The sequence below is a fragment of the Pundamilia nyererei genome, unplaced genomic scaffold (assembly GCF_000239375.1).
Source record: "Pundamilia nyererei isolate P.nyererei 1_Seehausen unplaced genomic scaffold, PunNye1.0 scaffold00082, whole genome shotgun sequence".
NCBI lineage: Eukaryota > Metazoa > Chordata > Actinopteri > Cichliformes > Cichlidae > Pundamilia > Pundamilia nyererei.
Genome location: NW_005187483.1, coordinates 1,712,758 through 1,735,649, shown reverse-complemented (window position 1 = coordinate 1,735,649; position 22,892 = coordinate 1,712,758). Strand labels below are relative to the sequence as shown.

The window sequence follows — 22,892 nt, the reverse complement described above, 5'->3', positions numbered from 1 at the left end:
TAGACATGAAGCACAAGCAAATTGAAATTCTTCTCAGCGTGCGGGGTTTCCTTCTATTTACACCAAAATAATTGTTCTTTGTTATATAAGAGAGCACTGGCGTAAGTAGATGTCTGGGCGTCCCTTGGTGTGTTATGTGACACATCCAAAAATTCGGTTGGCAAAGTCCTTCATGTACCAGCTGTCTCCGCCACCCGCGCGTACTGTTTGTTCCTTTGCGGTTACCGTACGTCATCGTTGACAACAATCATGGCGTCCTCAATGTCACTTCTCGGATTGGGACGTTTGTCTGCTTTTAATGCAGCTTCTAAAATGTTCTTGAATCCTATCAGGTAATTTCATATTAATTGTTTATCAGGTTTCTGTTCGCACTTGATACTCTGAGCTGAGTTTGTTTGAATTATTTAACTCCCAAGTCGACTACAGCACAGAAGCCGTGTGTCTGTTAGCTTGTCAGCGGCAGAGCACTTTAATGAAGATTTTTCTTTTTCTCTTTTCAAAATAGAGGTTTCGCACCTAACGTGGAAGACTTTATACACTAAACAACGTCAGCGCCTGCACGCTTTTATCTTGTAGTACACTGGGCTTGTAGATAATGTCATTGTCCTTACAGCACTTGCTTGCCCAGCTAATTGGCTAATGCTAGGGCGAGCTAGAAATCAGTTTAAAAGCTAACACAATTAAATGATGCTCACTGGTCTGCACAGCACGTGCTACATACCAGACCGAGACAACTTTATTAAATAAGTGACTCAGCCGACAGCTAACCTTACAATCAGCTGTAGGGAGCCTGGAAGCTAACAATTAGCATGAAAGTAATTCACTGCTATTGATAGAATACAGTGCTTCTCTCGCAGTAACAAATCTGCAAGTTATAGTTTGAGGTATTCATGTAGCCACCAGACCCCAACGATACTAACACAAAGAAAAGTTACCTGTGTTTTGTGGAAGGATTTTAAACAAACTGACCCCCGTGCTGCTCCACTATGTGTTTTTTGCCACTTTTTACCACACAGTTATTTGCCACAGTTAGTGGGTTTTGTGACACTTTAAAAGAGTACCTCCATATCATAAATACTTAAATACAACAATATTTTCCGCATTCATATTTCCGGTTAGTAAGGACAGTCAAATGCGATGGTCGCTAATTGATGGCTTGCCTGGCAGTCATCGGCATTTCTTTTTAATCATTTCCTACAAGTCTTCCTCTAAAATCTTGAATGAGAAAGAGAGGAGGCTGAGCTGGAAGTGGCAGTTGAAGATGTTGACGATCTTTAAATTAAATCCCCCTTTAGCTGAAAGAAGAAGAATATAGACTTTCAGTTGTTCATCACATTTTTTTTAACATTTAGTCAGAGCAGAATTGATGTTGCACAACTGATTAAAAATTCACCATTGTCATTGATAAATGCCATTGGATTTTTCCATCATCAGAAATGATTCTGTAAGCTGTTACAACAGTTGACAGTTGTATTCACAGTTACTGTCTCCTTTGGGAGTTTTTAAAGAGAGAAATAATACAATGCATGCTTTTACAACTTTTATTATTCACACAATGGCATTATGTGCAGTGCATTAGCTGAGGTTATTAATAGATACCAGATTAGAATATGTAGTGTAACCATGTTGAAAATGAAATAAGACATTTATTTTGTTTTATAGAGTCTGGAAAGATGGAGATAATAAGAAATCATTGACTTGCACAGTATTTTGTTGGCAAAATCTGAAGTAATCTAAAATTCAGATCAGTGATTGGATAAATCACAGTATTTCGTCAGCCATGTTGATGAGGAAGCGTCCTATTACCCCAAGAAACCGACAGGGATAACAGTTAAATGAAAGCTAAAGGGCGAAAAGGAAAAAGCAAATGTATACCCAGTCATCTATGCTGTGTTTTTCAGTCATTGATGGGTTTTGCTACTTTTCTCTCCCCTGCTCTCAGGTTCACCTTGATTGTGTGGTTTGTTGTTGTTGTTGTTTTTTTTGTTGTTGTTGTTGTTGTTTAAATGTGTGATTTCTGTGTGTGGTTTTACACACAGAGCTGAGCTCACAGTTAAACAGATTCAGAGGTGAAGTGGGTGGATGTGGTTAAAAAAAAAAAAAAAAAAGAAAGGTAAAAAACTGCCTTTTACCATGCATTAAAAAGTGTTAAATATTTAAAATCTTAAATCTAAAACAATGGGAGAACTACTCTGTTTCATTCTTAAACCAGTTTTGGGTTTTATTTACAGACACATGATATACATTTTTATTTAAATGGTCAGAAATCAAAGGAAAGTGTGCAGATTTTGGTTAAATAAGGTATAAGAATCTTTGCTTTATCTGTATGTTGTCATCGCGAATACTCCCATGTGTAGTTACTCCCCAAAGCTCCTTCAATGCCAGGAAAAATGCAGAGTAGGACTTTATTCATGTGATTAAGCTGTGCAATGATTGCACCTGAAACTATATTCGTCTTTTTTTTTTTTTAAAAATCAGTTTTTATTGAAAAAATCAGACCTGAGACTGTAGTGAAATCTTAACATTCATTTGAAATAAATACAAAATTATGAATATATGGCCGTTTGCCGTTTTGTGATGGGGGCACGGCTGCACTTTGACAAAGAGCTTCACAGTCCTCGCCTGACAGTTGACTACAGCCAACATTAAGCACGTCCTGTCATTAGGATGAGAGCGAGAGTCTGCCAGAGATTCACCAGACAGAACTAATAAGTGGCGGGGGGGATTCCCTCCTTGTCGCTTCCTTTTCACTGTACCCCCATCCCACCGCCTCCTCCAAGATCGTCAGCATTTCCAGAGCTTAACTTGTTTGTGTAATTTCTTTGTCACTTGTGTACTTTTGGTGCTTTGTGCTTAGCTTGTAATCACAATTAAATTTTTTTCCCAGGTCTACAAGCACATCAACACTGAGATTGGCAGAGAAACCAGGACAAGACACACAGCTTATTACAGTTGATGAGAAATTGGTAAGAATTCATCCCTGCTCAATCTGAGTTGTACATCGGTGTTTATCTGATCTTCTGTCTTCCAATTATTCTGCTGGGGAAAAAAACTGTTAAAAAATTTTGTCATCTGCTGCCAAACTGAACTTGTCCTAGACAGTAGGCTTTTGTAACAATATGACAGTGATGACGAATATCATCATTTGTAGTTCAGTTCACAGCTCTGATTATTCCTATCCTCACAGTCCTTCTAGGTTTAAATGCCAGTTCATGAAAGAAGTGACTACAACTATTTGAATGGCTGAGGAAATGGAATTTTTTCTAACAGGAGAAGTGGAGTAATATTCACGCACTGTAATGCAGTTATCTTCACTCAGTCCATTTACAATGTATAGTTTTGGGGGGGGGGGGGGTTTACATTATGAATGCCCCAATGATATAAATGTGGATACAGTAAATCATAAAAATATCTCACAGAATAGTGCAAAATTATTTTGTTAATGATAACAAAAACTATAGTCTCTGGTGCTTTCAAATACTCAGTCAAAAAATGGGGGCACTATAGTAAAGTATTGCCATACCATGTGCAGTATGTGTTTTATATCAGCTTCCCTGCCAGTACCTCCCTGCTTGAACATTTGCCTGGGTCAGTAGTGACTGATTACTGTGATCATTAACAGTAACACGTGATTTCTTTTGCTCTTTCTGAAGTTTCACAGATTCATCAGTTGTTTGAGGGCTCTTTGTTTGGCATCAGCAGTTATCAGATGCTTTGCATAATAGTTTTATTGCCTGTCGTGACAGAAATATTTCATAATGCTTGGTTTGTGCTACTCTTTCAATGTAAATTTAGAACAGACAGGCCCGAGTCAGCCTGTTTTGTTGGTAGCATATGCCCAACAAAATGATTTTGTCTAGACTTGTCGACTTCATCTACTCTGCCTTCATTCAGTAAAGTACGCAGCTGCATTAGGATAGCTCCTAATGCAGCTGGGTGATAACAGAATTTTCTAAATCGATGCAGCAGAACGGTAAATGTTGTTTTCTGTGTCATACATTGACCTGCAAAGTAGGCAGTGTTATGTGCCTGTAGTGCCCAATGCTGGGCAATGTTTGGGACATTTGCTGAAGTCGCTGCAAACAGTTTATCAGGACTTTTCACAGCGCTTTCTGTAACCACAAAAAGCTTCATGGAGTGGTATTATCCAAATTAGAATTTGATGTTTACACATGCACACACGAAACCAGGTTACAAGTGAGGGAAGTAATGTGTAGAAACAGTTTAGCAGCACATCTGTCTTGCAACATCTTTGAATTTGGATTGTTAGTCAGGCAAATTAAGAAAATTCATCAGGGTTAGCTTGGGCAAATGGTGAAGTAGGGCTGCTCGATTATGGCAAAAATGATAATCACGATTATTTTCACTGAAATTGAGATCTCGATTATTTGACGATATTTATTTAACAATAACAATATATTGAATAATGACTTTAAAGATTGTCAAAAAATAATAGAAAATAGTGTGCAAATACTGATAACAGTGCAAATGTTTGCAATATAAAAAATAAATGAAAAATGAGTTCTGACTCCGCGAACCCATAATGTTTCCACACCACTGAAGTTTTTTTTTACCTCTCTTTTCAACCAACGGCAGTCACTCTCCTCTCCAAATAACTTCTGCTTAGCTTTCCGAACTTCCCTCAGGTCCTCTTAATCAGCGGTCCCCAACCCCCGGGCCTCGGACCGGTACCGGTCCGTGAGTCGTTTGGTATGAGAGAGTTGAGGCTCAGGTGTGAAATGTACAGTTTTCAGGGTTTTTATCGGTTTTCAGCATTATTTTGTTATCGTATTTATCGTTTACTCGGTTTTCCTTGGTCTTTTCACGTGTTATGAATAAATCTTCTTTTTTTCGGTACCGGTACTAGTTTTATTTTGTTGTATTCATCCGCGACACCTTAAAGGCCGGTCCGTGAAAATATTGTCGGGCATAAACCGGCCCGTGGCGCAAAAAAGGTTGGAGACCGCTGCTCTTAATTGTTGTTACACGTGTTCGAAATGCAGAGAGGTGCGCTCGATTTGCCACACAGAGCAGCGCGAGAGTAAAGCACGAGGGAGAGGCTAATAATCGGCTCAGTCATTTTTAATGATCGTTGAAAGCCCAGATCGTAATCGTGATTAAAATTCGATTAATTAAGCAGCCCTATGGTGAAGTCTGTTTTGGTTTTTTGGGGGGTTTTTGTAGTTTTTAAGAGCAATCAAAATGGATTTCTGGGTCCAAAAATACACAAGGGCAAGAAAATGTCATCTGACATTTAGGATTTCTCAAATCTCTTATCATTTCTGTCTACAGTTTCTGGCCTAGTTTCTGACTTGCGTAACCTCTATGAAAGCAATTTCAGAAAGCAACTTTCAATGTGATTACTTAAAGATGCTGAAAGATTAAATCCCTATGAAGCCCTGTTCTTCTTTTTTCTTCTTTTACATGGTGTCTATGACTGGTCTGTTTTGGGTGAATACTGTTGCTCCAAAAGAACTGTTCCTTTTAAATCAAGCCCCAGTCAGAGAGAAGCTAGTTGACCAGGCAACGGTTACTTTACTGAATTACTTTTTCTAGGATGTGGTATAGCTCTGTTTCGCTTTAATCTTTTTTTGTTTTAGCATTAAGTGCTGAACTATAGTCTAAACAGTGATAACCAAGCATTTGAAGTGGTTAACAACGCACCAACTGTACAAAACAAAGACTGATCTTTGACATTACTGCTTTGTCATAGAAAGTTGAATTAGAAGGTTACGGAGAAAGAGTGAGTTTGGGGAGAATGTGGGAGTCTGTTGTGGACTTGTTTTGGGGCGGGGGAGCAGTATGGGCAGCGTCAGTGTGCTTTTGTCCCAGACCAAAGCTGGCCATACTGGCAGACAAACCTTTGGCTGGGCGGAGTGTCTGTCTCTGTCCTCTCAGTAGGGGCCACAGAGAGGCACAGCAGAGGAGAGGAAAAAAAGGGCCTCTAAAAAATGTGTGTGTGTGTGTTGGGGGGGGTGAAAGAAAAGAAACTAGCATGGAAAAAAGTTTGTGAGACACCCTGAGACTCACGAAAAAGACAGTGGCCACTTCAGTGTTGTTGGCCACAGAGGTTCCTTTGTAGCATGCTGTTACTGGCGACGAGGGGAAGTACTCTAATGTTCACCCAGACAGGCCGAAAAGAGAGGCCCTCAGCTGTTTACAGTACAGTGGCCTCCGTCTCACGTGGTAGAGGGCATTGAGAGCACTCTCCCTTTTGGGCATTCAGCATATGTCAGCACGCTAGTCATTCATCAGGCTGTCAATAAGTGTGAATTGCTTTCTGGTTTGACCAATCAAAGAAAGATCTCGATCCACTGAGAGGTTATTCAGGGTTTGCACGCCGTCTCTGTCGACCAGCCTGAGGAGAAAGTGGAGTGCTGCTCGTTGTGCAGTGAACATTTCTGAATAACCTCTTTCAGATGATATTGCATTTTGGCCTGGGCAAATGATATTTTGAATTCACTCCAAAAACTCTGCATGAACATTTGTCTGATACTCATTATCTTGTCCTTAGTTCTCGTGTGTCCAGAAAATGCAGACTTTACAAGAACATGGATCTCTACATTGTGTTTGGCCATCTCCATTACAGACGAATTTAGAATCTCCTGCTGGGTCAAAAATCAGGGAAAAGGACATTTAAAGTGATTTGGACTGCAGACAGAAAAAAGTTTTAAGTACTGATTAGTCACAGAAAGTTTTTATACTGACAGGGATAAGTCCAACTGCTTTTCTGAAACTGCCTTTCTAAGTGTCATTCACTAAAATTGCGTGGGTTTTTTTTTTCCAAGTTAAGAGTAATTGTAAAAAAAAAAGTATGACGATCTGCTTCTGTTGTTCATCTTATATGACAATAAGTAAAGTAGCTGGGTTTTAAACTGCTGACCAAGCAGAACAAACAATTTAATAATGCCATGCCTATTACGGTCATTCACATTTTAGACTTGCGAAAACACAAAATCAAAAGATTTATTGAGTATAAAAAAGTGCATTTTTTTTACACTATATGTATGGGAGGAAAAAAGAATCAAGCAAAGGCATCATCTTGAAACAGTATTTGCATTTTCTTTTTTCTTTCTTTTTTTGCTTAAATAGTAATTGAAAGCTAAATTTGTAATTGAAATAGCATTTTGATATGTTACAGAGCCTTACTTACAGTAAAGTCTTTGCAGAGGAGATGATTTTGATTTTAGGGTTGACTGTAAACTTCTTTAGTTAGGTTTTGTAGGATTTGAGTGTTTTCACCTTTTTCCCCACATTTAAAGCTCTAAGTTTGACTTTTATGAGCAAAATTTCTGGGCCATTGGCTGATTTTCAGAAATGATGCCAAAGAAAAGGACGTGCGTGATGGTCCACCAGTGCCCGTAGCTGTTCCCCGGCGTGCCCATGCCGACCTGCTTTTGTTTGTAATTACTGTTTGATTAAGCATGCTGGGCAGCTCCCAGTGTCCGACTGGCTGGCCAGTGATACACAGCTTTACACGGAATGTCTACAACCGCAGTCAATTAGAGTCAGGCCTTTTTGCTTTACTCTCTGGTCCTTTGCACAAACAACTGTGGTTATAACCATAACAGCTGCTTCAATATGCAATACAATATCTCTCACTAACGCTTGAGTCTTGCAAACAGAACGTTTACTACTTTTTTTTTTTTCTTTTTTTTTGCCAGAACGTTTACTTCTCTTTCAGCTGTGGCCAAACGCGCTCTCTCTGTCCACATAAAGGCAACACCATAATCTTAAAGCGCTTGTGAAGCCTTGTTATAGAGTTCTCTAAAGGCACTAGGGTTTTTTTAGCCAGAGAAGGACAGTTATTAGACCGTGGGGAATTGAGTGAAAAGGCGGAATGACGACGGCAAGAGGAGTATGTTCACTCGATGCTTGGCATGTTTACGTTTGATAAGTTTTTGGATTTCTTTATTTCTTTATATAATTTAGAGAACAGCATTTGCTTGGCAAGATGTGACATCACATCTGGCTAAAAGATGTGGGGTTCTATTGCGGTAAGAGTCTAAAAGCCTGTTGTCGGTTGTTTTTAAAGACAGAAATTGAAATCAGATTGAACGATCTTGTAGTTGAAACATTAGAATTTATTTTCACTGTCGGACTCCCTGATACAAAATAATTGTTTTGCAAGTGTCAAAATCCCTTCAATCACCACCATAATCCCCCCACAACACACACACACTTGGGAAATGGGGGAGAAACAAAAAACTAAAACCCACAAAAACTGCCATTCTAGCTATGAGGACATTGAGCACCACCACTTTAAGTCTGCAGTACAGGCGTGAATATCCTCTGTCGAGCCTCAGAGACAGAGTGACCTACAGTGGAGCAGACCACATTCACCACCCCATCAACCCGCTTTTCCCTCCCTTCCCTCCTCTTCCAGCCTTCCTCCTTCTTTTGCACATAGACAATTTAAGTATCTGTTTTGTCTGCTTGCCCTCTTACATGGCGTACTTGTACGAAAAAAAATCTCTGCTCAAGTTTGAAGTAGTGGCTGAGAGGATGTTGGTCTTTGATGAATGGCAGACAAGAGGTTTTATTATGTATCATCAACTAAATAGTATTTCATTCATTAGCACTCTCTTCCATAGACTAACTCTCTGAAGAGGACTCCTCAGCTGGGGAGTTTTAGGAAGTGTCCAACTGCTAAGTGTTGTGTTTGCAGATTGGATGAAAAAGGATTGCTACTTCTGTTTGACAACACTTCAATTTATTCATTACTTGTAAGCTACCAGCTCTTTTTGTAATTTTGCAAGCTGCTTTTGGTATTCATAAAATGTGAGGTGCCAGACGATTAACCCCCCCCCACCCCCCACCCCCACCCCCCAGAGTCAGAGCCTCTGGGGGGTGGGTGCTTAAATAGTGTTGCTCTGTCTTATAGCTTTAAGTAATTGGTTTTCCTCACAAACTTGTACTCCACTAAGATTTTGAAACTTAAAAAGATACTCACAACTCACAGTAAGATTCAGTTGAAACGGGGCAAGTCTTTGCTTGACGCATTTTCATAGTTTGGGTTTATTTATAAATTGTTTTATTATAAAATGACATTTGAGATGCTCAGACAAACAAGTGTGTCTGCATCCAAAATATTCATAAATGACCCCTCCTCTCTCCTCTCTTTACCAGTATGTGTAATGTGAAATACAAGATGACTTTCATATACCAGCTGCTTCTTGTTCTCCAATGTTGAACCACTCCCACACATGAGCAAGCAGCATAATATTTGTTTCTATTAGAGATACCCCCAGTGTCCAGTCAGTAATTGGCACACTTTTTCCACTTCAAAGATGTCTGAAGGTGGGAACCGGGCGAGGCTGATGAGTGAAGCTCTTGGTCTGGGTGTGGGCTGGACAGTGGGGCGTTAGGGGCGATGTGTTTGGGCTTTCGGCACATGCTGACTCAACATGATTCAGCTTTGGTGACCTTTTGACCCCTCTGGGTGCCAAGTTATAGATTTGGCATACAGGTATACATCCTATGATGAGCTTATTTGTGTGGTGGCAGCCCTGGTGTCTATAAAAATGTGACGGTGACGCTAGAAATGTTCTGCCAGAGCTAGTCATCCTTTGTTTGCTTGTTTGTCTGTTTGCTTGGTTACTGTACTAACTGGAAAACACACTGTGTACTTCAGCTGAGAACTGGAAACCTTAACAAGTCTAAAAAAACAGCATGCCAGTAGTAATGTTTAGGTAATGTGAGCAGGGCTGTTTAGGGAAACAGACATTAACCAGTTAACCACAACATTAAGACCAGGACAGGTGAAGTGAATAACAGCGATTATCTCATTGCACTGCAATGTTCTGCTGGGGAAACTTTGGTCCTGGCATTCTTGTGGTTCCATCCTAGATGCATTAAACATGACAAAAAGCCCAAAGTGCTGACCTGTCCTCCAAACTTCCCAAACTTGCCGGTACGGTTGAGGAGCCACAGGGTAGTGACCAGAGAGCACAGAGTGTAAAAGCTCAACACCATCAAACTTGATCATTTGATACCAGCAGCTCCACGTTATTGTTGGCAGTTCGAAATTTTGGAAACGCTGAGTATGTTGAATGCTCATTTATGGATGATTCATAGGTCAGTGTCCAATGTTAACAAAGACCTGACTGAAATTGATTGAAAAAGGAACCAATCTCTAAAGGAAAACTTATAAAGACTTCAGAAAGTCTGGACAACTTTTGCTCAGGATTACTTTGAAAAATGACTCCTTGGAAGATAAAATTGAAAGAAGAGTGCTGTATATGCCAGCAGAAGAGTGCCAGATAATGTTTATATATGAGCTGAACAGGTAAAAAAGTATCATGGCTCATGCAAAACAACCCAGCTACAACTGCAGCCTTGTGGCCATATACAGTGGGGCAAAAAAGTATTTAGTCAGCCACCGATTGTGCAAGTTCCCCCACCTAAAATGATGACAGAGGTCAGTAATTTGCACCAGAGGTACACTTCAACTGTGAGAAGTGTACCTCTGGTACACAAAGCTGCTTGCCTATTGTAGATTCACTCTTCCCAGTCTGGTGCAGGTCTACAATACTTTTCCTGGTGTCCTTCGAAAGCTCTTTGGTCTTGGCCATGGCGGAGTTTGGAGTCTGACTGTTTGAGGCTGTGGACAGGTGTCTTTTATACAGATGATGAGTTCAAACAGGTGCCATTCATACAGGTAACGAGTGGGGGACAGAAAAGCTTCTTACAGAAGACGTTACAGGTCTGTGAGAGCCAGAGATTTTCCATGTTTGAGGTGACCAAATACTTATTTTCCACCCTGATTTACGAATAAATTCTTTACAAATCCTACCATGTGAATTCATGGATTTTTTTTTCACATTCTGTCTCTCACAGTTGAAGTGTACCTCTGGTGCAAATTACTGACCTCTGTCATCATTTTAAGTGGGGGAACTTGCACAATCGGTGGCTGACTAAATACTTTTTTGCCCCACTGTATGCTACTGGCCTTATTGTACTCTGGCTGAAACCCTGAAATCAATCATCTGTATCCACCCTGTTCTCCACGTTTTCTCACCTATCTGGTTTATTGGAGAGCTGATCATTCTCATAACTGATAACCAAGTCGTCCTGGATCATTGTAAGAACAGATGTGGCATTCCTTTACTTTATGTTTAAATAAATATTTTTTTAGTACCCAGTGGGAGTATCCAGTGATTAAGTGAAAAGACAGGGGCAATTAGTTCACTGAGTGATTAAACAGAAGGTCTTTATATGCACCTGTTTTTAATTCTTTGCCAAACCTGGGTACTCTGCAGCATAAAGAGCTAGTCTGTGTTCCAAGCAGTAGATATTTTCATCAAAATGGAATTAGATGAATAAAATAAATCATAAAATTTATGATTTATATTGCTTTACTTGGACATTTTCTCAAACATTCTTCACAAACTGATTTCAATATTCTTTCTTTTTTTTTTTTAAATCTTTTTGGCAACCACTTTTTAGGGTAAAATACATTTGATCTCTTTCATTACCTTTTCAGAAATGCAATGTATACCACAAAAATCCTTAAACCTTTATTGTGTTTGGATTAGATCTGCAGATAATATCAGGAATAATATGAAAAACACATTTTATATCACAGAGCAGGCAAAGGTGGGTTTTATATCCCTTTGTATAAACTGTGGGAAATGAACTGCAGGAAATGTAGACATTCACCTGCAAATCATCTGAAGCTGACAAGATCGGTTAAACAATATGGGAAGAGTGGAGGCTGGAAGAACACTTGGAGAAACAGACATCTACACCCGGCATCTTGACTTCTTCAGCAATTAAAATAGGCTGTAGTCTTTGTCTTCATTGGCGACTGGTTTCTATATTTGGAAAAATAACTGAGTCTGATTGAAGATGGCTTTGAGAATAGAGCTGTCATCTCAGCGTGCCAGGTTTAAAGACTTTGATGCAGTTATACCAGTCGTTGCAAGTCAGTTTACGCAAAGAAACATCTTTGACTGGTGTACAAGCTTCTTGAATATAGATATTTAATGCATAAACACACATCCCTGTATATTAGTTTTGAAGGTGAACTCTGTATTTCTTGAAGCTAAAATAAAAGAACTAACACCATAATAATTCTCCAAAGTTTTTACGTACTGCTTCTATAAATTATTCACTACTATGCAGGCTGCTGATATATGATAAACCTTCAAACTCAAGTATCTGTTGTCCAAACTGGACTTCCAGGTGCACATTTGGTTCTGGTTCATCTCCTTCAAACATGAACTGATCATCAATGACCAAAGAAGGAGATGAAAATAAATGGAAATTAGACCAGTAGATTCCTTTGTCAGGAAGATAGACATTGCAAGTCTTTGTATTTAAAATATTCAATATTTTGATCACAAGCAACACTGTAGGTTATTTACAACAGGTAAGCCACTTTTGTATTATGACAGTTGAAAGAAATAAGACCCCACTGATATATTTTCAGAAATCTGTCTGGTCTGTTAATCACCTGTCTAGACAACAGTTTATCTAAACCGTGTCAGTCTTGATTGGACCCGAATGAGTAAAGAATCAGGTTTGAGGTTGTTTGAAGGAGTGCTTTTCATATTTTGGGTCAAAGTTGTTCTGCTATCTGCATTTCCTTCTGAGCAACAGCTGTCTGCTCCCCACAGTGTGTGAGTGCTGGGAGAGCCACAAATATAAATGTGTGTTCATCTATATTTGTGAGCATTTTGATTGATAGTTATTCATCCCCAAGTCTCACACATCTTAAATGTCAACCATCACAACTAATGGCCAAACCTGTACCCTAACCTAAACCTAGTTGTGACTTTAACCCGAAAGCCAAGACTTTACCCTCAAACAGGCCTTTAAAAGGAGGTGGGCCAGCCAGAAATGTTGTCACTTTGATCTAAAACTCAAACTGATTTCCACAAAGACAGATGGACATTTATTTATGTGTTATGTTTGGTTTCCTGTGATATATGACTTCATTCTCTCATGTTGTTTGGATGAGCAGTTCCCAAGACTGAACAGACAGGCACGCACACATTTAGCGAATGTAAAGGTGGCCTCGTTTCAAGAAATGAATGATTGCCTGCATGTGTTCGAGTGGACATCAGTAAAGTGCAGCTACATAAATAACCTGGGTTATACTTTATTTGAATGGATGCTGCACTAATTAATAAAAACAGTACATTTGACAAATGTTTAATTTGGAGGGATTTGGGCATCCAGCTTCCCTCTATAAAACTATTCTTTATCATTTTCTTTCTTTGGTATCTCACCGCTTCCTACAGTTTTTCCACCAGACTTAAGCAGACTGAGATTTCTGTCTTGTTTACACCAAAAATTTCCATCCCAGTTCTCTGTTGGAGAATTAGGGGTACTAGCTTTCAGCATTCTGGTGGGCCCAGTGGCCCCACAGCGACAAGCCCCTGTGCTCTTTATTTGGCACGTAGCCTGGAGGTGTCAGAAATATCGACACGCTTTCACGTGACGGAGATTTTGCCAGCCATTACCCCCCCTCTTTGTTAAGCCCTGCATTCTGTCTGCCCAGCCAGGTATTGTAGGGTCCCGTTAAGGCCCTGTGAATAGTGTCAAACTTGATAGTTCTCATTTCGCTTCCTGTACATGGCAGAAGAAAAAGTGCCCACCGTGTGGGTTTTCCTTTTGTGACGGTCCTCTCTAGTCTTCCTGGGAACACACTGCATTCCAGCCACAATCGTTCCTTTTGTGAATCTGGGTATTGTGGGTGAGCTTGTTATGCCGATAACCCTCCAAGCTTTCAGAGTAATGCATGCAAATATCAGAAGTCTAGACTTGTATTTTTGCAAACAATGCCAAATAAGCAAGCAGAGGTTTTTCAGTGATTTAGAGCGTTTGTTTTGACACATTCTCCCTTTTTGTGCTCATCCACACCCAACCTTAGGTTGTGCTACATCTGGAGAAATTATTGCAACAATTTACCATATATGTCACGTATTTTTCACAATAGTTACATGTAACTATAGTCAAGAGTGTTATTTCTAATGTGTCTCATAGAGGGACGTAATGGGTTCAATCGCCTAGAACAGACCAGGAATTCCACGTTTTATAAAACTCTGCAAGTTTTTCTTAATGCTCTTTTAGAATAGAGAAACCTTTGGAGCATAGCCTTTTGGAAATAAAAAGTTACAACTTGCAGGCATTTTAAAGCATTTTTGATCACCTGCTGGAAAAAAAAAAGGAGAAACCCTTCATCTTATTTTCTTGCTGTTTAACACTGTCTTGTGTGTTATTGTGTCATGAACCATTACCCCCTCTGGGTGAAGAGAACATGTTTTCTTCCTCTTTGTGACAAGAAGGAATTGTTCGGGTTAAGTAGATAGGGCAGCCGGAAATAATTACCAAGCACTTGTGACGGTTTTTTTCCTCCCCCCTTTTGTTCGTCTTTTCCCTTTCATTTTAACGATCTTTTCAATGTTCAGATCTTGTTTATGATTGCATGGCAAAAGATGTTTCACTGAAACAAGCAGTAGTTTAGCAGTTGGACCTGTAATTTACTAGGCTTAAATACCATTGGAAGCTCCTTTGCCAAGAGGAAGACGGGCTTTTGTGTGGAGTTCATGCAAAATGACCCCTTTCTACAAATCAACTGGCAGATGACAGACAATGATGAAAATTTGATTCTTTGAAGTTGTAATGGCCATTGAAATGTGTAAAATTCTTGTATTGAAAGGAAAGCTCCCTGGAAAGCCCTCAGTCTTGGGTGGCTGCTGCCTGCGTGCTGGGAGGTTCATCTGTGTTTTGTCGCCGACTTCCCATTGCTTGTTTGCTAATTCCCTGAAGAATTGGACCAGATCTTTGATAGGAGCTCCAAGGGGCTCCAGTTGCTCAGGAATATGCATTCAGTGCACCCACAGACCCTTCCTCATCCAATTGTCGTGCTGTCCTACTTCATGAAGGTCTGCAACTAATTGAGGATTAGGAATTAATTTCAGAGATGGCCATTATATTTCTTGTTTTATATTTTACATTTTTTTGTTCTCTAACTTCACGATTGACCTTTTCAAAGTGTGCGTACGCCCAAGAACCAGTACCACTGCAGACAAAGTCCAGACCTACACAGCAACAAGTACATTCATGCACCTTTGTGTATTTTCTTGGCAATGTATTCATGAAAAAATCAAGCCAAGAGAGATTTGCTATATATACAAGTAATGGTGACTTTTTGTTAATGTCAACATGTGCAAAAAATGTTATTTAAAAAACAAAAAATAAATAGAAAATGCAGAACTACCACAAAAAAAAAAAAAACATGGGAAAAAATAGAATAAAACTCCATCCTGTCACAGTTGTAGGAGTACACCTTGATTTCTATTATTCAGAGTAATTAAAAAGAAAATTTGAACTATTTAAGGCTCTAATATATACTCTTTACACACATTAAACAACTGTTTGTTGTGGTATTGGTGTAAAAGAGAACGATAGTAAAGGTAATGAAGGCAAATTAATTCGTTATTAATAAAAAGCATTAAAAATAGTTATTTTGTTTCTATTTTTCTTTTACATGTGAAATACTTGTTTTTAAATCTCTTTTCAAATTAACAATATATGTGATGTAATCACAAATTTTGTTACTATTTAACATTGAAATGGTACACATGTATATTTGACTTAGTAACATATCCAAACCAATGCAGACAGGTTAAAGCTGAGGAAAGATTCAGGGATAGTTATTCACACCTGTGCTGCCAGTAACAACCCAAACTTTAGCTTGTTTTATGGCACCTATAAAACAAAGTAAAAAAAAAAAAGTATTCAATTCTCAGACTTTTTTGTGTTTTATTGTTCTTTGACATCAAAGATGTACTGAACCCCCTTTTTCCACCTTAATATTTTACAGTGGGAATAAATCTAAGAGATTGATGTGAAGTACAAAAATATAAAACATGAAACATTTGATTACATAAGTAACTTTTATGGCCATCAAACATTTTCCTGACCTCTGTTCTCCTGACATTGAGCTCTTAAAACATGTTGCTAAAGTTGTATTTTTTTTTTTTTATATCTGCAGGCTGACATCAAGTGTTTTCTTTGAGAAAAGCTTACGTTTCGCATGAACTCCTAATGTTCGCAAGGAGAGAAGAAGTCATGAATAATCTAATCAAAGTAGAACACTTCATGTGGACTGCTGGCAACCAAAAATATGTTGTTGGGTTTTGGGTTGTTTTTTTTTGTTTTTTTTTAATAAATGGAAATTATTTATTAATTTCTTGTAAATCTGTAATTGCCAGAGTTTTCAGTCTTAGTCACACAGGCCTAGAGCTCAGTTGGCGACTGCTGGGCAGCAACTGGTAAATAGAGAAAATGTGCATTCCCCAACTGGTTATGAGTCACTGTGAAATCAATTGTTAAAGCCAAAGTCATGAAGGCCTAGAGGCTGGCCATTGACCGAGTGGGATCCAATTGGTGAAATTGTTTGTGAAGCGGTACATGTGATGCACAGTTATCTTCCCATTTGCTAAGGTGAAGATTGAAGGGGCTGCAATCTTCACAAAGTAAAAGTTTGACCCTTTAAAACATGGCAGCTGTCCATCTCTCTGTAGCTTTTCATTTACTCTGTGCAACTTGTCTGCTGGAAGTTTCACAGTCTGTCATCTTCTTAAAAAATCAGGCTCTGGTTGTTAAAAGGCACAACTTCTAATATGAAGATGAACGTTTTGCATTTCCAGTTTGGAAAGTTGTAAGTCAGCATCTGGAATATGCAGAACACCATCAGTAACCAGTGTGATTACTACTACTGTGTAGTTATAGTAATTGTAATTAATTGAATCCCAAGAGAAAGTATTTCATTGCATAGCTTAAACTGTCACACAGTTGCCAGTTAACAGTGAAACATCACAGTTCTCCAAAAGTTGATTCTGTTCATCTGGACGTAACATTTTGTGGAAGAAACTGGGAGTGAGTGACAAAACGTTTCTCCCACAAAACACTGGGAGAACAGAATCAACTTTTGGAGGTTTACTTACCTGGATGATTGAGCATGCATCAAAACATCACAGCTGATAATCAAGAGGAAGACCTGGCTAACCAACAGGATTTGCAGCACATTTGTGTTCAGTCATCTCACATCTCCACCAACCAAAGGCTGTAAACCACGCTTCTGTTGGGAGGGAGTTGTTACACAAGCATGCATGAAAAGGAGCATTTGAGGGGTTGTTGTCACATTGTTTATTACAAGTGACTTGCAGAACACAAGTAGTAATTGGTGCGTGACATCAGTTGTAATGCTGGATAGTCATGAGGTCAAATGAGGCCACACTTTAGAAATTAGAAGCACTCTCCTAGTTTAGATTTTTATCCTGGTGTTTTGTTAGTTTATTTACTTTGTTACCTAAAGTTTATTGTGTTTAATTTCTGTGTCCTTTAGGACATCACCACTCTGACAGGAGTCCCAGAGGAGCACATCAAAACTCGTAAGGTTCACATCTTTGTGCCAGCCAGGACAGCCATGCAGTCCGGCGTGAACACCACCAAAAAGTGGAAGATGGATTTTGATACTAGAGAGCGCTGGGAGAACCCACTGATGGGCTGGTCCTCAACGTGAGAACCTTCCACCTCCTGATTCCTACAGCACATAAACTGACATTGTAGAACCTCTGCACACAGTTGTTGAATTTTGGATTCTAATGCCTTGTGTTTCTATTTTAGAGCTGATCCCTTGTCCAATATGGTGCTGTCATTCTCCTCCAAGGAAGATGCCATTGCTTTTGCAGAGAAAAATGGTAAAGAATTTTTCAGGCTTTGGTTAAACAATATATCTGTTTCATCATTTTAAAAGTGACAAAACACTGTAACAAAGAAGTAGAGAAATAAGTCTCACCACTCAGTAGTCCTCTACAAACAGGCACATCGATTTTATGATACATACAATCTCCATGTATTGACTCACCAACCACGTAAATAGTTTTTATCTGGATTTTGTCATTTGTTTCTGGCTGCAAGACAAATAACTGTCAGCAGTGAAGTGAGCAGACTGTTGGACAGGCAGTGGTTCATTGTTATATACTGCTGGTGGTGTTTAGAGTTGTGTTGTCAGTAGTTTTGTGGCATTAACCCCATGTATGATGTATCTGGACTTAAAATGGATCAGTGTACACACTCATTTCTTCTGGTCTGAATCAGTCGGGTGGCACGGTGGTTAGCACTGTTGCCGCACAGCAAGAAGGTCCTGAGTTCAATTCCACCATCAGGCCAGGGTCTTTCTGTGTGGAGTTTGCATGTTCTCCCCGTGTCTGCGTGGGTTCCCTCCGGGTACTCCGGCTTCCTCCCACCGCCCAAAGACATGCAGTTTGTGGGGATAGGTTAATTGGATAATCCAAATTGCCACTAGGTGTGAATGTGAGTATGAATGGTTGTCTGTCCTTGTGTGTTAGCCCTGCGACAGATTGGCGACCTGTCCAGGGTGTACCCCGCCTCTCGCCCTATGACAGCTGGGATTGGCTCCAGCGCCCCCCGCGACCCTGAAAAGGATAAGCGGTAGCGAATGGATGGATGGATGGATGATGTATCTGGACTTAAAATGGATCAGTGTACACACTCATTTCTTCTGGTCTGAATCAGTTGAGTTTGTATGCTTTTAGCCTTTTCTTGTGATTTTTAGGGTTCTTTTCACATAAAAAGCCCCACAAAATTAACCAAAATGCTAAGAATGCGAGTGGAAACTTAACAGAGATTTTACATTGATTTTATGGCTAGTTGCTACAGTTTTGTAATCTGCATGTTTCTGGTATTTCTGACCCAGAAAGCAAAGCATACCTGGGCTATGGGAAGGCTGTTTGGGTTGGATCCAGGGTTGATCACGTTCTCACCATAAATGAACCACTCTGGAGTTTGTTTGGAAGTGGACTGAGGCCACCTCCTCTGAAGGGTCTCGGTGCCGTTTACTGCACCTGAGTGCGTTTACTGTGTTTACATCTGCACAAACGAATCGCACGGAAACGAACCAGAGTTTGATTAAACTGTGCAGATGTCAAAACAACCTCAGCTACTGCATCTAACACAACTGACCATCCAGAGCGGTAACATCATTATTTCCACGGTCATGTTTGCATATTTTAACATATAAATCATTTACAGTATATAGTTATTTATATATCAGGGGATATATAAACTGTGAGGGGAGATGTACCTGTGACCAGATTCTTTCAGGTAACTTTGCTTTTAAAAAAATTAATTTGGTGTTCCCAGTTGACCTTTTTAACCAAAAATGGTGATGGTGGGGATCCAAGCACCTTTCTTATACCAACTAATAAAAGATCAAAGGAATGCTTTTAATGGGCCAACCAGCTCATTAGACAATCGACTACAGCCCTGTTTTAGTAAAACAAAATGAGGTGGTTTTCTGTGGAGCTCTAATCAAGTTCATTTTTGACTCAGAATTGAACCATCTGGGAAAGTTTGTTGAAACCAAGCAAAGGAAACGGGCTTACTCTGTTTATTGCACCGAAGAGATTAGAGCCGTTCTGACTACACACAGGTCGTTGATGTCTACAAAACACCTCATTGCGGTTGGAGCTCGTCCAAAAGGAACATACGTGACGTTATCAGCCCCATCACTTACTCTGATGTTTTCTTTCAGGTTGGAGCTACGACGTAACAGACAAGAGGACCTCAAAGCCACGGGTGAAATCCTACGGAGCAAACTTCTCCTGGGACAAGAGGACCCGGCGGTCCGCCAAGTAAACTGAAGACGCCCACCTGTTAGGTGGCCTGACCTGCAGCAGACCTGTATGATTCTTGTCAATAAATGCATAATTATATATGAGTAAACCAAACATTTGTGTCGTAATCGCTTTTTTTCTTCAAACATTCACCTCATTACCGACTACCTAATGTAGTCCATCCAATTAATGAAGTGTTTGCTCTCCAAGTCGAGCTGTGCAACAGCAAAACAAAGGGGACGGTATTATTACAATCTGAACCTGTTTAAAAACAGGGATAAATACGTCTGTAGGCCAAAAGCAGTGACATTTTTCCTGTGTGAGTGTTTGTTTCCATCCGGTTACCCTGATTGTTTCGATGTTTGGAAAGCTGCACAACTGGAATTTAAATAGGACCTTGCAACATCTGTGCAGCAAAGTCATTTCTTTTACAATCCAAATCCAAAAAAATGTTAACTATCATCACCTTTTTAATGAGGCGTGCAACACTAACTTGGATTTTGATTTCACAAGTTTTGGAACAATAATCCATAATTGGTATAGACCTTCATTAATTACCGCACTGCATTGCAAATCTTTCACAGCCTTGTGCTCGCTATTTATTTTGTTCTGTCACTCGGCACATCAAAAGTGCCGATCTGATATGAGCGTAATGGTCCATCTGAAGAGCAGGGCATGAATGACAGCATGTGTTGCTTTTCCCCTTTGAAATCCCCTCAGAGACGCAGCGGGGGGAAACGTTCTTGGCACAACTTTGTACCATAAAAGTTGAAAGCATTCCTACAGTCTTTGCCTATAAGCACAAAAAAATTAGGTGAAATGAGAATGGCAGCACAGTGGCATTGTTCGAGACCATCGCCGCAACGCAAACATCAGCGATGCAACGACTCTCATCAGTAAACGTGAGCTTTCAGGCCTTAGGAGACACAAAATGGTGTTACTCCTTGTAACCTTGTTTCCTAGTTTCTAATTACGCATGAATCTTGCTCTGCTGTCACACTGGTGAATAAAGATGGAAGTCATTATGTTTGTGGTGCTCACAGCATTAAAAATCAGACAGACTTTGTATGAAAGATGGACTAATTCCCCATGAAGTCACCTTTAAAGCCTCAGTTTTAGCCTCAAGGCCAGAACCATCGTAGGTTTTTTGGAGCCAGAGCGGACCATATTTGGCCAGGAGGGTGGCATGATTGGGAAGCAGCTAATAGCAAACATCTTAAACAGCTTTTAGTGACACTTGTTGTACAAATAAAGAGCATGAATTTCACTCAACAAAACTGGAGCACAGGTGTCAACCACAAAGCAAGCCATTGTAAAACTCTTGGACACAACAGATTTAATGCTGCCTGAGCTTTTAGGTTCACAGCGACAGTATATACACTCAATACAGCATTGTGAGTGAGCATATCCCCTTAGCCGCTTGTTAACCCAAATATCTAATCAGATTGCAGAAACTCCTAGCAAAGCGAGGTCTGAGGAGAATGGCCAGATTGCTTTGAGCAGATAAGAAGACAACAACAACTTAACCACGAATAACAGCCAAAGTATGCAGAAGAGCATCTCTGAATGTATCAAATGGGCTACAGCAGCAGAAGACAACACCAGGAGACAAGAAACTGAAGCTACAACTGACACAGGCTCTTCTGCAACATTCTTTCCTTGTAGCGAAACAGTTCAGGCTGCTGCTCCTGGTGTAATTGCATGGGGGATATTTACTTGGCACACCTTGGATCTCTTACCAACTATATAGTACCAACTAAGCATCGTTTAATCCTCACATCCTACCTGGTACCGTTGCTGGTGTATGCAGCTCACTGTTGAGTTCACTGTACTCAAATTAGTGTATTTACACTACAGCACACACACTGCATATCTGGCTCGTAGAGCTGGATGTGCACCAGGGAAGCACCTGCTCATTACCGGTATTAGTGTTTTGTAGTGTTTTCAGTCACTAACAGTGTCATAATGTTTTATTGTATTATGGGTTAAGTAATAATTGGCCTCACCAGCTGGAACGTACACCGAGCAGCTGCTGCAGTCGGAGACACACTTCAATCCTGCATTCAAATTTAACTGCACTGACAGCGAAATGTAAGCAGTTTGGACACTTCTGTAGAAGTTATAATTCTACAAATAGTGTTCAGTCTATGAAATCCTGATTGAATTGTTTTATTTACTGTTTGAGAAGACTACAAGCTGTTATCATAAAACTAAGAGAAATAAATCCATCCATCCGCACCCTGTTGGACAGCATAAAGATCATCATTGAGCCCAAGCATCCTGCTTCTACTCAGCAGCTGGACGTGACAGTTGTAGTTTGAACGTTTGCCAAGATGTTATTTGCCGAGCTTCTCTAAATGATACAAACACACACACACACACACACGCACACACACACACACTCACACGCACACTCACACGCACACTCACACGCACACACACTCACACGCGCGCGCTGCTTTCTGGCCCTCAGTGACCTGATGATCACTCCTGTCTGTGGTCGCCCTCTGCTGTGAATTCCCCAACCAAAGCAGCGAGGCACGCAAGCCGCCTCGTCCGCAGCCAAAGACCAGCTTCCTCGTGTGTGTGTGTCTTTGTTGTGTGTTTTCATCACAAACACTGTGTGGACCCGAGCTTGTTTTGAAAGGCACAGATTAATGATGACTTTTGGTTATGCAAACAAGAGCTCACAGCAAGTAACAGTGAAACAGAACCTAAAGTGTGCTGTTTGTTATTCTTACATCATTGCGTACACTACGGACTCGTGCACTAATTATCTTATTACATGCTAAGACAATAAAAACAGCTTGGCAGGCTTGTCTTTTAATAGGTTTGTGTAAGAGGCTCCGTTTATTTTCTTTCATAGATTGATTCCTATGAAAGAAAATAAAAGGAGCTTTCTGACTTTGTGTCAGTTCACCTAAATCACACATTAAAGGCTAAAATTTATAAGAACTGATGCTGCAACAGAATTGCACATAAGCACAGCACTTTTTCCAACTATCTCTTCTTATCTCTGTGTATGAGTTCTTTATGGGCAACAATAAAGAACAATGAGTGGGGCTGATTTATAGCTTTCTGTTTTTTTGTGATTTATTTCGTATCATAGGTATTTCATTTTGTTTTGATTGGCCAGAAACGCACATTCCCGTCTGGTTATTTCAGCTAAGAAAAAGTTCCTAATAGAGTTTCCAGAAACTGTACTATGTCATCATATACAATACTATCCAAACGTTT

The 22,892-nt window shown here is 39.9% G+C and overlaps 1 protein-coding gene across 1 annotated transcript; it reads left to right on the top strand.

Moving 5' to 3' along the window:
• Positions 1-175: 175 nt before the first annotated feature.
• Positions 176-19,769, top strand: ndufs4 (NADH:ubiquinone oxidoreductase subunit S4). Its single transcript, XM_005738182.1, has 5 exons — positions 176-332; positions 2,888-2,966; positions 17,363-17,535; positions 17,644-17,717; positions 19,574-19,769. Exons 1-5 carry the CDS (start codon positions 250-252, stop codon positions 19,675-19,677), a joined length of 513 nt encoding a protein of 170 aa, XP_005738239.1. The 5' UTR covers positions 176-249; the 3' UTR covers positions 19,678-19,769.
• Positions 19,770-22,892: the final 3,123 nt, after the last annotated feature.